Below are 14,777 nucleotides of genomic sequence, written 5' to 3'. Positions count from 1 at the left end.
TTGGTGAAATGAAGGTAACTTTACAACCCAGAAGTGTTACTTCTAAGGAATCAAGGAAAATGCCTTTAGGTATATAAAACTAAAAGAAGGTTATTTTGTGGTATGTTAAATGCCATGTCTTAGTTATGGTCACAGAAGCATAGGTTGAGGACTGAAACAGTTAAGGCAAGACAGAACTGACATGGGAGCAGGTATAAAAGTGAACTTCCATGGGGCTGGTGCTATGGTGTAGTAGGCTAAGCTTCCACCTGTGGGACCACCATCCAATAGGTACGCCAGTTTGTGTCCCAGCTGCTGCTCTTGCAATCTAACTCTCTGTGTATGGCCTGGGAAAGCAGTAGAAGATCCGGAAGAAGCTCCTGGCTCCTGGCTCCTGGCTCCTGGCTTCAGTTTGCCCCAGGTCAGGCTGTTGCCCCCATTTGAGGAGTGAACCAGCGGGTGGAAGACCTCTTCTCTCTCTTTGCCTCTGCCTCTCTGTAACTATCTGCCTTTCAAATAAATAAATAAATCTTTTTTAATAAAGAAAGGAATTAAACATCAACTTAAAGCATGCGTGCCTCAAAATACATCTTCAAGAAAGTGAAAAGGTGGGGCAGGCACTGTGGTGCGGTGGGTAAAGCCTCCGCCTGCAATGCCAGCATCCCATAAGGGCACCGGTTAGAGCTCTGGCTGCTCCACTTCCCATCCAGCTCTCTGCTATGGCCTGGGAAAGCAGCGGAAGATGGCCCAAGTGCCACCCACATGGGAGACCCAGAAGAAACTCCTGGCTTTGGGTCAGTCCAGCTCTGGCCATTGTGGCCACTTGAGGAGTGAACCAGGAGATGAAAGACCTCCCTCTGTCTCTCTCTCTGCCTTTGCCTCTCTGTAACTCTGTCTTTAAAATAAATCTTTAAAAGAAAAAAAAAAAGTGGGCTTCCAGACCTGCTAGTTCCTGATCTAGATGGGCACACAGGCTATGCTGTGCTCTGTGCCCTCTGGTGAGGAAGGCCTGCTCTAGGCCAGCGGGTAGGAATTACCTGAAGGGTGGAAAATGTGGACTCAGGGAGATAAAATCATCCGTTTACATGGTAATTGTGAGACATGAAATGTTTGTGTTATGGACCATAAAACCAATACAATGTGCAGTGTAGGGATGATAGAGCAGCTCAGTAAATCTTTAAATAAATAGGTGCCTAGGAACTGCTGAAAGCTTCTATTTAATTGGGATATGTTGAAATCAATCTTTTCTGAAATAGGCTGCTGCTGTCAGAGAATTTCTTGGTCACTACCCTCTCCCATTAATATTTTGACAAGAAAAATAGTTTCTTGACAGTTTGATTGCTTAATTGTAACACTTGTAGCCTTTAGTAATGCATTTTGTTTACTGTAAGTTGGGTATCATTGTATCATTTCACAATTTTAACATCTGTGTAATTGGGATGGATTTCAACAGTGAAAAAAGCTGGGGCCAATGCATGTTAAAGCCCCAGCCTGCAGCACTGGCATCCCATATGGGCGCTGGTTTGAGTCCTGGATGTTCCACTTCCAATCCCAGCTCCCTGCTGATGTTCCTGGGAAAGCAGGCAGGGTGGCCCAAATCCTTGAGCCCCTTCACCCCTGTGGGAAACCCGGAAAAAGCTCCTGGCTTTTGATGGGCTCAGCTCAGGCCATTGCAGCCATTTGAGGAGTGAACCATTAGATGGCAGATTTTTCCCTGTCTCATCTGTAACTCTTTCAAATAAATAGAATCTTAAAAAAAAAGAAAGAAAGAAAGAAACTTGGTTAGAGGAAAAGCAATATTTGCTGTCAGTGGTGTTTTACAGATTTCTTCTGAGGTCTGTTTGCATAAAAATCCTAGTTTAATGTTTTTGAATTCATGCTTTTTCTACAGTAATGTAGCATGCTGTTAAATTAGGCTTCTATTTAACCAGATAGTACAAAAGTGGTGAGTCTTAAAATAGTGATTTTTTTTCCTCCTAGTCATTTGGGCGTGGAGTTAATGGGGAGTACAAAAATAATTGTAAGTGTGTGAGAGTTTATTGCCTAATAACTTAAATATTCATTCTATAAAATAACAAAGTGTGGTATTTGTCATTAGCAGAAAGTACCATTTACATAGAAAACTGGTAGCTCTAGGAAGGAAATTAATAGTTTGTGCAAACCTCATACCTGCAGTACATACAGATAGGAAATTCACCAAAGTGGAAGTATCATGACCAACTATGGGAAAATGATCACCCTACAAATGTGATCATTTGTAAATAAATCCAAATTAGAGCCACTGGTGGTATTTCTCTTTCATATCAGTGGAAACTGTTTAGTATCCAAAGTTGGGGTAGGAGCTAAAACTGATAGAATTATACCCTGATGTTCCCTTACCTCTTTTAGAAAGCAACTTAACAACTTAGTTGAGCTGTGGAAATGATCCAGGCTTTGTTCTAGTCATCCTGCTTGTGAAAACCTTGCCTGAGGATATTTTTTGAAGATAATTTATTTATATATTTCAACCTTTTATTTATTTGAAAGGCAGAGTTAGGGGGGAGAGGAATAAGAGATTATCTTCTGCCTTCTGGTTCATTCTCCAAATGGCCAAGGCTAGACCAGGCTGACCAGGAGCCTGGAACTCCATCTGGGTTTCTCATGTAGATGGCAGGGACTTCAAACATGTGGATTTATTTATTTTATTTGAAAGGCAAAGTTACAGAGAGGCAGAGGCAGAGAGAGAGGTCCTTCATCCACTGGTTCACTCCCCAGATGGCCACAATGACTGGAGCTGCGCTGATCCGAAGCCAGGAGCTTCTTCTGGGTCTCCCACGTGGGTGGAGGGGCCCATGGACTTGGGCCATCTTCTGTTGCTTTCCCAGGCCACAGCAGAGAGCTGGATAGGAAGTGGAGCAGCTGGGACTCGAATCGGTGCCTATATGGGATGAGGGCACTGCAGGTGGTGTCTTTACCCACTATGCCAGAGCGCTGGCCCCAGACCATCTTATGCTACTTTCCCCAGGGCATTAGTTGGAAGCTGGATAGGAAGTGGAGCAGCTGAAACTTAAATCAGGGTTCATATGGGATGCTGATGTTGCAAGCGGCGGCTTAACACACTGCACCAGGACACTGGCCCTCTGGCCCATAAAGGTTATTTTAAAATAGTATTTGCACTGAGGTTTTCATCATAATTTTAAAAGAACAGGACTTTGTGAGTGCCTAAATTCTGAACATGGGGGCTTGGGTAACGAATACCATGTGATTGGCCATTCTGTATCTATTAAACAGTGAGCCTGTGCTACACTGAGGTAGAAATTGTTTTTCTGTAACAAAAGAAGACTTAGGTTGCATGCCAATCACAGTGGCTGGAGCTGCGCCTATCTGGAGCCAGGAGCCGCCTCTGAGTCTCCTGCCATGGTGCAGGGGCTCAAGGACTTGGGCCATCTTCCACTGCCTTCCCAAGCCATAGCAGAGAGCTGGATCGGAAGTAGAACAGCCAGGAATCACACCAGCACTGCAGGTGGCAGCTTTAGCCCCTATGCCACAGCACCGGCCCTTATGGATAACTTTTAAACAGAATGTTATTTTGGCTTTTGCAGATAGTTGTTCACGAGAAGCATTTGTTAAATAAGCTAGTGGCTTTTTAGGTGTTTCTACCTTTAATGTGATCATTAGCATTACTTGATAAACCAGGTGTCAGAGTTGGAAGTCAAAGAAAAAAAATCTCTTGTATAAACCAGGGAGTTCATGGAGTTAGTGAGGTGCTACTTAACCCAGGAATAAAATAGTCCCCTTAGAACCGTTCACAATTCTATTTTCTATTGATCTCTACTAAAATGACTTTTCTCTGTAAAAGGAGCCACCAGCAACTCCTGACTAGCTAAAGATCGTAGAGGACTGCTCTTTCTCTGATTCTTCGGGAGTCTCAGGAGAGCTGTGATTGATTGGCCAGCCCTGGTTCGTGTGCCCACCCTAAAGCCCTGTGTTGGAGGTGTACCAGTTGTCATTTGGGCTAAATTTGCTTTTTCCCTGCATGCTGTCATTTCCTTGCCTGCCTCCATTCCCTCCCCTTCCCAGATATTTTTGGTGAGTATGTATGTATTAAGCCAGCTGCTCTTTGATTCTGATATTTAATTTTCCTCTACTGCATTGACAATTGTGAATTAAACTTTTATGACATGTACATAATACAACTACTTTTGTTAATAATTCTGTAATTTGAAAAAAATTTTAAAATATTTGTTTTAATTTATTTGAAAGAGTTACAGAGAGAAGTAGAGACAAAGAGGTCTTCAATCCTCTGGTTCACTCCCCAGATGGCTGCCATGGCCAGAGCTGTGCCGATCCAAAGCCAGGAGCCAAGAGCTTCTTCCAGGTCTCCCATGTGGGTGCAGGGGCCCAAGAACTTGGGCCATCCTCTACTGCTGTCCCAGGCCATAGCAGAGAGCTGGATCGAAAGTAGAGCAGCCAGGACTAGAACAGGTGCCCGTATGGGATGCTGGTGCCTCTGGCCAGGGCTTTAACCTGCTGCACCATGGCACCGACCCTGAAAAAATTTCAAGTGGTAGTATATTTGCTTTCTTTTGGTAGGAAGTAGTTCTAAGCTTTAGGCTAGATACAGCTATTAAAGTCACTGCCTGTCACTTTGTACAAAAATAGTTTCATTTTTCCTAATTGCTCTCATCGTCTCATCTTTTCAAAGATGTGAAGAAAAGAAAACTTTAAAATAGTTTTTGAGTGGGTCTTTTACATAAGACTGAGTTTCTCTAAAACTATTAAAGTTTAATAAAGTTTAAATCAGTGAGTACTTTCATGAAGAACAAAGCAGTTGGTTTAGCTATGTAAGTTTTTGCTGGCAGCACTCTAAAAAATGGTGACTCCGATTTCTGTTAAAGAAGAAAATCCCCAAAATATGTTCATGCAACATTGTAACCATATTACTTGGAAGGTAAAGAAGGATTGTGGAATGTTTAGAGGCAGTAGTCACCTGTAGACTGATTTTTAATACATCATTGTGCATTTTGATTCTTTAAGAGCCAAGCATTGTGTGTACACATGTACTATAGAATAGGTAGATTACTATACTATACTATACTATACTATACTTACTATACAATACAGAGATATATAGTACATTCAGGTTTGGCCACTGGGCTTGTTTTTAAAAGGTAGAACGATTACCAACATGTAACTTGGGAAACACTGTCAAATATATTGTTCGCTATTATTCTTTCTGGATCTTGGTCCACTTTCTTACAAGATGAAGTGGTATCTTGAGATGGACATTGTTGAGGAGTGTCAGGGTTCTTTTTCCTCCCCTCACAACAAGTGTCATAATTTCCTGAGGGCAAAATTTGTTTCATGAAAATTCAAGAATCTCTCTAATAGTCTTGACTGAATTGAAGAAGTTTCTCAGCTTTGTGCAAAGTGGACTGCAGCCAGCTACCTTGATGTTAAGCCAACATTTTTTAGAAGCAGTACTATGATATACTTAAAAGAGATATTTTAACAAATATACTTTGAAGCCCCAAAGTAATCATGCCGTTAGAAGGAAAAGATGAGAATTTAACTTTGGAAATTGAGGAGAAAAGCTAAAAATCAGTTCTTATGATGGAAGTGGTTATAGCTTAGAACATTGAACTTGTATATAGCTCTCTTAAATCTGCCATGATGTATAACTTCCAGATAAATCACAGCTAACTAACTGAGTTCCCTGGTTGAACAGAGTTAGATTTAGCCATTTGATTGAAAAACATTTGCCTGAAACAACATTCTGTGTTAGCATATTTGATGTATTGGGCTGGCAGCTGACAGTCATTGGCCACAGCATCACTTGCTGCTTGAGACTGTTCCTGAAACATGCTGGCAGTGTCAGTATAGAGGAGGGGGGGGACTGCATTTCTACTTGGTAAGTGGGAGGGGAAGAGGGCATGTATCAGTTTAGTTTCTTTGCATCTGATTATTTAAAAGCATATTTTTAAAACAAAAAAATTTTTTTTTGACAGAGTGGACAATGAAACAGAGAGAAAGGTCTTCCTTTTGCCATTGGTTCACCTCCCAATGGCCGGTGCACCGCGCTGATCTGATGTCAGGAGCCAGGAGCCAGGTGCTTCTCCTGTTCTCCCATGCGGGTGCAGGGCCCAAGCACTTGGGCCATCCTCCACTGCACTCCCTGGCCACAGCAGAGAGCTGGACTGGAAGAGGAGCAACCGGGACAGAATCCGGCTCCCCAACCGGGACTAGAACCTGGGTGCCAGCGCCGCAGGCAGAGGATTAGCCTATTGAGCCACGGTGGCGGCCTAAATGCAGATTTTTTTTAAAAAGTCTAGATATAGGCTGGTTTTAGTCCATGTATAGAGACATTCTATGATTTTGTATTTTCCAGAATTTTTATATTGGAACTTTAATTTCTAAAGTTTCTCCAAGACTGTTAAAAGTGCTTAAAATTGATGTGTAGCTGTTTTTAAAGCTGTCTACTTTTCTACTCAACTGAATTATCACATATTTTTTCTCTTTCTCTATAGATCTAGCTTTGGAATCAAACCCTTCTGATCATCCAAGGGCAAGCACAATTTTCCTGAGCAAATCTCAAACAGATGGTAAGACAAAATCCTCCTGGTCCAAAGACAAGACTGAAAAAACAATTTGTTTTATGGGGCATATACTATAGAAAGTATTTAGAAGAGTTCATATTTGTTTAAATTTTTCAAGTTTTTAAATAGTCATTTGTTTTTTAATGTGTATTGATGTTCTTTCCTTTAGTTGTCACTGTTTTAATGAGAACATGTAGAACTTTATGGTTATACACATTGACACCTCTTTGTCAGCATGATTAGCTGTACTCTTTAGAAGTAGTTGTGGAGTTATTTCTCTATGCTACTTTGCCCTTTTTGCTTTGTTGTGAAAAACATGTTTTAAAAATGAATAATGGGATTTTGGTTACAGTTAGGTTTTCATTTTAACAAATCACAGAAATCAGTTTTTATATATGGTGATAGAATCTGTGATTTTGGCCTCATTTTACAGTGTTCTAAACAAATAGGCCTGTCTCACATCCCATCTAAGGCTACTCAGAACTTATAAGCTATTCAAAGCTTTTTCTTCTTAATGTAGTAAAAGAGACTCAGTGCGTGAAACTGCTATACATTTTCTGTGTCCCGTTAGTTTTAGGATGAGAATCTTCCTGCTTATTTTTCTTAATGTTATGTTAAATCTTAGTTTATTAGCTAAAAAGCCATGCATGCTCAAGTTATCCAATTACTTATGATAGCAAGAATACAGGAAGCAAAGGTTCAGTAATAATATTTGGGAGTGACAGCACAGTAAAAAAAAAAGGGGGGGGTGTATTTCTAAAGTATGATTTCGTAGTTTGTATGTCACTTGTCTCAAGCCAGTCATTTCTGGTTAGGGTTCTTGTATTTCCCAGTTTCTTCTGCAGCCAGGGGCTTCTCATGTAGAGAAGAGTCTATGTAGGAACAAGTGCCCATGTGTCTTCAGTGGTCAGGAGCGGTTGCTTATCGTGCCTGGTTAGCAGTGGATGAGGAGGGTGTGTGGGAAATAAAGTCCCTTTCTGGAGCTTTTACTTTTCCTGACCTTTGTTAGAGCAAAATGATTTTGTGTGCTGTACATAATCCTGTTCAGTTACATATGAACCTCATTTAAGATTTAAATTTAAAATACATACTTCACACTTGTGTAAAGACTTTTTCAGTAGCATTTTTTTTTTCCCCAGGCAGAGTGGATAGTGAGAGAGACAGGGAGAAAGGTCTTCTTTTGCCGTTGGTTCACCCTCCAATGGCTGCCACGGCGCACCACCCTGATCTGATGGCAGGAGCCAGGTACTTATCCTGGTCTCCCATGGGGTGCAGGGCCCAAGCACTTGGGCCATCCTCCACTGCACTCCTGGGCCACAGCAGAGAGCTGGCCTCGAAGAGGGGCAACTGGGACAGAATCTGGCGCCCCGACCGGGACTAGAACCCGGTGTGCCGGTGCCGCAAGGCGGAGGATTAGCCTAGTGAGCCGCGGCGCCGGCCTAGTAGCACATTTTCATAGATTACCAGGGGTGGTTCAGGATGCTTCAGGGCTTCTGGTGCAGCACTGGTCATTAGCATTATCAATTGTTGGGTCCTAGAACTGAATGGAAGCTGTATGTGTATATGTAAACATAGAATCAGAAAACACTATTGGGTAGCAGTTCAGATATGTGACAGGTGACTTTCTTATCAAAATTTCTCAACTGGCCTGATTTGTTTTGCCCTCCTTTTTTATTTTTGGAGATCTTTTCATTTGCACCTAATGAATACCTGTTAGTCCAAAAAGTAAAAGTAAGTTTTTAGATTTTCCTTTATGAGACTCACCTTGCCAGATGATTTAAATTATTGATTTCATTAGAAATTATGAAAAAGAATGGAATTTTATGTTATTTTGTACGTTGGTAATTCATTGACTATTTTAACAATGACTTTTATTCTTCTATGGCATTCGTATCAGAATTAATCAATGTTTTTTATTCTTAGTGCGAGAAAAGAGGAAGAGCAACCATTTAAACCATGTAAGTAAACAATTAAAAAGTTAAGAAATGAATGCTTTGCATTGAAAATATGTCTGCCATGATATCTGAAAAATATAATGGGAATACTTTCTGTGGATTTTCTAAACCTTATTTTTCCCAAGTATCAGATTTATTCAGGAAAGTCCTTGGCTTAGTAGTGGCCATTTTTTAAGGTTTTCTGACATTTAAGTTAAATTTCAATTACATCATTGTAATATAAAATCTGCCTTAAATTTTGTAGTCTTGTTTTTAATCAAAGTAACGCAATTATAATATCAAAATTAGCTTTCAGTGCTACCTGTTAACTTCTTAGCCTGATAGGTAAAAGCTTAGCTCCCTCACTCTCCTATGGCCTTATTCTCCCCACCTCCATTTCCTTGACATGTATTACATTTTTTATTAGGTCAGTAATCAGTATTTACATTATATTTGTGCAAATATGTTCACTACTGAGTCAAACAATATTCTGACTGTACCTCCTTTGAGTATACTCATCATTCTTTGTCTTAAAGATCTCTAAAATTCGAACATTTTTCCTGTATAATCTCCCTTTCCCTAGTCAACATCAGCTCACACACCTAAGTGCAGTAGCCCTTGGCTGGTCTTCCTGCTTTCGCATTCTTCATTTTTGTGTGGAAATAATTTCCTGATTGTATTCACTTGCCTATTTTTTAACAAGTATTTCCCCCTCAGAATGTTGTAACATTTGTCACATGCCTATCAGAAATATTTTCCATCTACTAAAACACATCTGTTCTGTTTTTCTCTTGTAGACAAACTTCCTCAGCCTTTTGTCATCCTACTCCAATAGAGACGACTGGTTTTTCACTAGGTCTGCTCTCTGTTTTCCTGGGATATCTCTTTGAAGTCATCTAGGATCTCACATAACTGCTCTCTTGTGTCAGATCCTCTGTGTCCTAGATTCTGTTTTATTCTGTCTCATTGTGCTCCCTTGTTTTACTGGAATGCATTTTACTAGGGTTCATTTTCCTGGCAAGGGCACATGGGCATTTTCAGAGATCTCCCCTGTCTGAAAAACCCCTCCTGTTTGATGGAGTGTAGAATTGCAGCTTGAAACTAATTCTCATGGTTCTTGAAGACATTTCTGTTTTGACTTCTCGTGTATAGTGTTGCTTTTAAATCTGTTGCCATTGTATGATACACATTAGCCAGGTTTAGTCATTTTTGCTCCATTCTTCCGTTCTTGGATTCTGAAATTTCATAATACGATTTGGTATGATCAGGTTCATTTTATTGGCACCACTAATGTGCAGAGTATGCCTTCTTCTAGAGAATTTTCTTCTTTGATATTTTCTCTGTTTGTTCCTTTTTCTTGTATGTTATTCAGATGTTGGGCCTCTTAGACCAGACCATTGTTTCTGCACAAAATGTCTAATTTTCTTTCACTCTTATTTTCAGGTTTCTCTTTTCGCTACACTTTCTGGAGAGCCCATGACTTATGCTCTGATACTTCTGTTGAATTTTTCATCTTGTTGAGGGTGTTAGGAATTTTTTTTTAAGTTTTTATTTGCTCCTAAAGTTTTATTATTTTCATGAGTTTATTTTTCTTACTATTTTTAAAATTAAAAATTATTTATTTAAAAGGGAGAGAGACAAAGAGCGAGATCTTCCATCTGTTGGTTTATTCCCCAAATGCCTGTAATAGTTGGGACTACGCCAGGCCGAAGTCAGGAACTCCAGCCAGTCTCCCACATTGGCAGGAACTCAAGTATTTAAGCCGTCGTCTGATGCCTCCTAGTGTGCACTTCAGAAAGAAGCTGGAATTAGAAGTAGAGCTGGCACTCAAACCCAGGCACTCCATTATGGGATGCAGGCACCCTAAGTGGTTACCCCTTCTTGTTTAGATCTCTTTTATTGGAAGCTTCTGTCAAATGTAGGGGGCCCCTGGGTTTCTCTACTTGGAAGCACCAGTGTGAGCAGGACTTGTCAACTGAAGGGTATCGCTGGGAGGATTTGGGGTACTTCAGTGTTTTATCTGGGTATCTTAATGTTTCTTCAGAGAAGGATCTCCCAGTTTTCTGCCTGAAGACTGTCTTCTTTCCAGAAGCTGGGCCAGGAGTTGGAGATCATTTCCGTACACAGTTTCCCCCCATTATTTCCCTAAGACTGACAGCACTGAGCCCAGAAGCCCTCAGGTTTAATCCCTCTAGAGAATACACATCTAGATTCCTTATAAAAAGCATATTAATAGGCCTGGAGCTGTAGCATAGCGGGGTAAAGCCGCCTCCTGCAATTGCTGGCATCCTGTATGGATGCTGGTACATGTCCCAACTGTGCCATTTCTGATCCAACTGCCTGCTGTTGGCTCCAACTCCCTGCTGTGGCCTGGGCAAGCAGTAGAAGATGGCTCAAGTGCTCAAGGGCCCCTGCTACCTGTGTGGGAACGCTGGAAGAAGCTCCTGGCTCCTGACTTTGTTCTGGTCCAGCCTTGGCTATTGGGCCATCTAGGGAGTGAACCAGCAGATGGAAGATCTCACTGTCTCTCTTTCTGACTTTCAAATAAATAAACATAAAAAAAGACTAGCTGGACTTCAAGCTCTAACCGCAGAATTTCTTTTTCTTTTTCTATTTTTTTTTTTAGGAGGTGAAATAGCAAGGTTTATTAGGGAAGGGACATCCGTAAGGACAGATGGGCACCTCTCCAGACAGGACCTGAGAGAGTGCAGTCGTTCGGACTGGGGGTGGGTGGGTAGGGGTTACATTAACCACAGAATTTCAAATGACTCTTGGCCTTGTTTTTTTTTTTTTTTTTTTTTTTTTTTTTTAATTTATTTTTGATGGGCAGAGTGGACAATGAGACAGACAGAGAGAAAGGTCTTCCTTTTGCCGTTGGTTCACCCTCCAATGGCCGCCGTGGCCAGTGCGCTGCAGCCGGCGCACCTCGCTGATCCGATGGCAGGAGCCAGGTACTTATCCTGGTCTCCCGTGGGGTGCAGGGCCCAAGGACTTGGGCCATCCTCCACTGCACTCTTGGGCCACAGCAGAGAGCTGTTGGCCTTGGTTTTATATTCTACTCTACCTTCCAAGGGGTTGTGTGCCTCTGTGCTCTGAACCTGTATTGTGTTTTACAAGATAAACTGGCTTGCTTGTTCCGTTCCTTGTCACTCTCCATAAGTGCCGAAGTTGTGTTTGCTCTGCACTGTCAGTTATCTCTCCTCTATCTTTTTCATGTTTCAGACATTAAAAAACATCTGCTGTCAATACTGTCTCCCAATCTTGCGTGTAAACTTTTTATTTTATACTGTTAATTCTAATGAGGTTTCAGGAGGCAGAGGAAATAGACTTGTCAGTCTACCAGATTTTACCCAAACTTAAAGTGTAAATCTAAGTTTAAATTCAGTGTAATTAATACTATTTAACTAGACATTTCTAGTTCTGCTACAACTGGCAAATTACAGTTGTCTACTAAAGATTTAAGAATTCTATTCAAACCACTCACCCTGTCGTATTTGTCCCCTGTAGTGCCATTGTCCCATTACTGTGTAATGGAGTAATTTCAATTAATGGCTAAAGTGTTGGAAAATTTTAAGTTAATTAGAAGTTGTTAGTTCTTAAACATATTTAAAACATACCTTGTAAAAAAGAGAGGATAAAAAAGTGAATTTCAGTTTTTTTTTTTTTTAAATAGGTTAAAATAAGGGATAGTAGGCACAATGGGTAAAGTTAGTACATGGGGGTAGAATGTCTGTATATACTTGACCTCTGATGATAAGGTGGGGTTGGGACTTACTGGACTACTAGAAAGATTTATTTTCTAGTTTTTCTCATTTGGTTTACAGTCTACTAAGTGTCTCCTTGCTTCCTTGTAAAGACTGTAATATTCCATACTCTGTCATTTGTGCTGTCTGAGTGAAGATAAATGCTATTCCTGTCCCCATGTGTTTTGTTTTGTTTTGTTTTCTGACAGGCAGAGTTAGACAGTGAGAGAGAGACAGAGAGAAAGGTCTTCCTTTCCATTGGTTCACCCCCTAAATGGCCGCTATGGCTGGTGCGCTGTGCCGATCTGAAGCCAGGAGCCAGGAGCCAGGTGTCTTCTCCTGGTCTCCCATGCGGGTGCAGGGCCCAAGCACTTGGGCCATCCTCCACTGCCTTCCCAGGCCACAGCAGAGAGCTGGACTGGAAGAGGAGCAACCGGGACTAGAACCTGGGGTGCCGGCGCCGAAGGCAGAGGATTAGCCAAGTGAGCTGTGGCGCCTTCCCCCGTGTGTTTTAATAACTGTCAGTCAGTAGCGGTTTTGTGATTTGATTTTTTAGTAATTTGCATTTTTTAACCTAGAAGACTTTTATTTAAGGTATATAAACTTCATGCATTTCATATACACAAATTTAGGACCATAGTGATTCTTCCTACCTTTCTTCCTCCTCCCTCTCTTATTCCCATTCTTATTTTTTACTAAGATCTATTTTCAACTAACTTTATACACATAAGATTAACCCTACATTAAGTAAAAAGTTCAACAAATTGTATGAAAATAAATTAAAAAAAAAACTCTTCATCAACAGTCAAGATAAGGGCTGTTCAGTCATGGCATCTCAAAGTGTCAATTTCACTCGTATAGATTACCTTTTAGGTGCTCTATTAGTTATCACAAATCAAGGAGAACATATGGTATTTGTCTTTTGGGGACTGGCTTGTTTAGTAATTTGTGTTTTATATCCATGTGTTTGTCAGTATAGTTCATTGAGGTTGTGAGCCAGCAGTGGTAAGGCTTTAACCATAAAGGACAATTGTCTTATATTTTCAGGCAGGCTGAGGGAGGAGAAAGTTACTTGTTGGCAGCCGGGTTCCAGATTTTGCTCAAAGGCTTAATTATGCCCACCTCTAGTCTCAAGACACATGGAGATGCTCTTGATAATGAGAAGTTTGAGTAGTTGGAAGAAAGTGCCATGTCACGTTTTCTGGTCACTCTGAAGTTTGGAAATGACCTGGTTGGGAAAATAAAACAAAATAGTCTTTTCCCTGAAAATTCCTTTGCCTGGTTGTTGAGTAGGAGTTTAAAGCAAGCCAGAATAGCACCTGGGGAAGTATTCAGTGTTTCTTTGGCTGGATCTAGGCATAGACCATACATTGCTGAGGTGCTAAATGAGCCTCTAGAGGCTGTAAGACCATGTCTGATTAAAAAATTTAAATGTCTTAGCATGAATGTTTCAAAAATAAACCAGTACATTCATATAGAAAAGAACCTTTAAATGGAGGAAAAATGGGAGAAAATGTCATCATCTAATCAACAAATTCATTTAAAACTATAGTTTGGTGCATTTCCTCCCTTTTTATTTCCTTACAGAAATTTTTCTCATCAGAACTGACTTTCATCAGGTGTGGTGTGTGCCATTTTACCCCCAGATACATGTTGAGCAGCCCTAAACCAGAAATTGAAATGCTCCCAAACCCAGAACCTTTGAACCCCCATGCTATGCCGCAAGTAGAAAATTCTGTCCCAGTCTTGTGTGATGGATCAGGGTGAAAATGCAGGTACACTAAACATAGCACAGGAAATTCCTTTAGGCTGTGTGTATAGAGTGTATATGGAGGATAAATGAATTTTGTGTTTACCCTTGGGTTGCATCTTCAAGATATCTTATTATATATGTGTAAACTATACCAAAAATAGCCAAGATACATCTGACACCCACACATATTGCTTTGTTGTTTTTGATTTTATTTATTTATTTGAGAGATAGAGTTACAGACAGTGAGAGGGAGAGACAGAGAGAAAGGTCTTCCTACCGTTGGTTCACTCCCTAGATGGCCGCAATGGCCGGAGCTGCGCCGATCCGAAGCCAGGAACCAGGTGCTTCTTCCCGGTCTCCCATGCGGGTGCAGGGGCCCAAGGACTTGGGCCAACTTCTACTGCTTTCCCAGGCCATATCAGAGACCTGGACTGGAAGAGGGGCAGCCGGGACTAGAACCGGCGCTCATATGGGATGCCGGCACTGCAGGCGGAGGATTAACCTACTGCGCCACAGAGCCAGTCCCTATTGTTTGTTTTTTTTACAGATTTACTTATTTGAAACTCAGAGTTACATAGAGAGAGAAAGATCTTCCATCTGTTGGTTCACTCCCCAGATAGCCACAACAGCCAGGGCTGAGTCAGGTGAAAGCCAGGAGCCAGGAGCTTCATTTGGGTCTCCCCTGTGGGTGCAGGGGCCCAAACACTTGGGCCATCTTCCACTGCTTTTCCCAGGCCATTAGCAGGGAGCTGGATCTGAAGTGGAGCAGCCAAGACAAGAACAACTGCCCGCA

At 41.3% G+C, this 14,777-nt stretch overlaps 2 protein-coding genes across 3 annotated transcripts in view; one reads left to right on the top strand and one right to left on the bottom strand.

Annotated features, from left to right (window-relative positions):
- The window catches only part of CCNYL1 (cyclin Y like 1), a 39,957-nt gene that overhangs the window by 5,139 nt on the left and 20,041 nt on the right, over positions 1–14,777 (top strand). For both annotated transcript variants that reach the window (XM_051848245.2, XM_051848244.2), the window contains exons 2-3: positions 6,486–6,560; positions 8,478–8,512. In XM_051848245.2, the coding sequence (XP_051704205.1) occupies positions 6,486–6,560; positions 8,478–8,512 (110 nt within the window). The remainder of the gene's footprint in view (positions 1–6,485; positions 6,561–8,477; positions 8,513–14,777) is intronic.
- The window catches only part of LOC138849203 (microtubule cross-linking factor 1-like), a 32,143-nt gene that overhangs the window by 8,567 nt on the left and 8,799 nt on the right, over positions 1–14,777 (bottom strand). The gene's annotated exons all lie outside the window — the stretch shown is intronic.

The sequence above is a fragment of the Oryctolagus cuniculus genome, chromosome 3 (assembly GCF_964237555.1).
Source record: "Oryctolagus cuniculus chromosome 3, mOryCun1.1, whole genome shotgun sequence".
Taxonomy (NCBI): domain Eukaryota; kingdom Metazoa; phylum Chordata; class Mammalia; order Lagomorpha; family Leporidae; genus Oryctolagus; species Oryctolagus cuniculus.
Note: the sequence above shows the minus strand (reverse complement) of the source record. Positions and strands in the feature narration are given on the sequence as shown.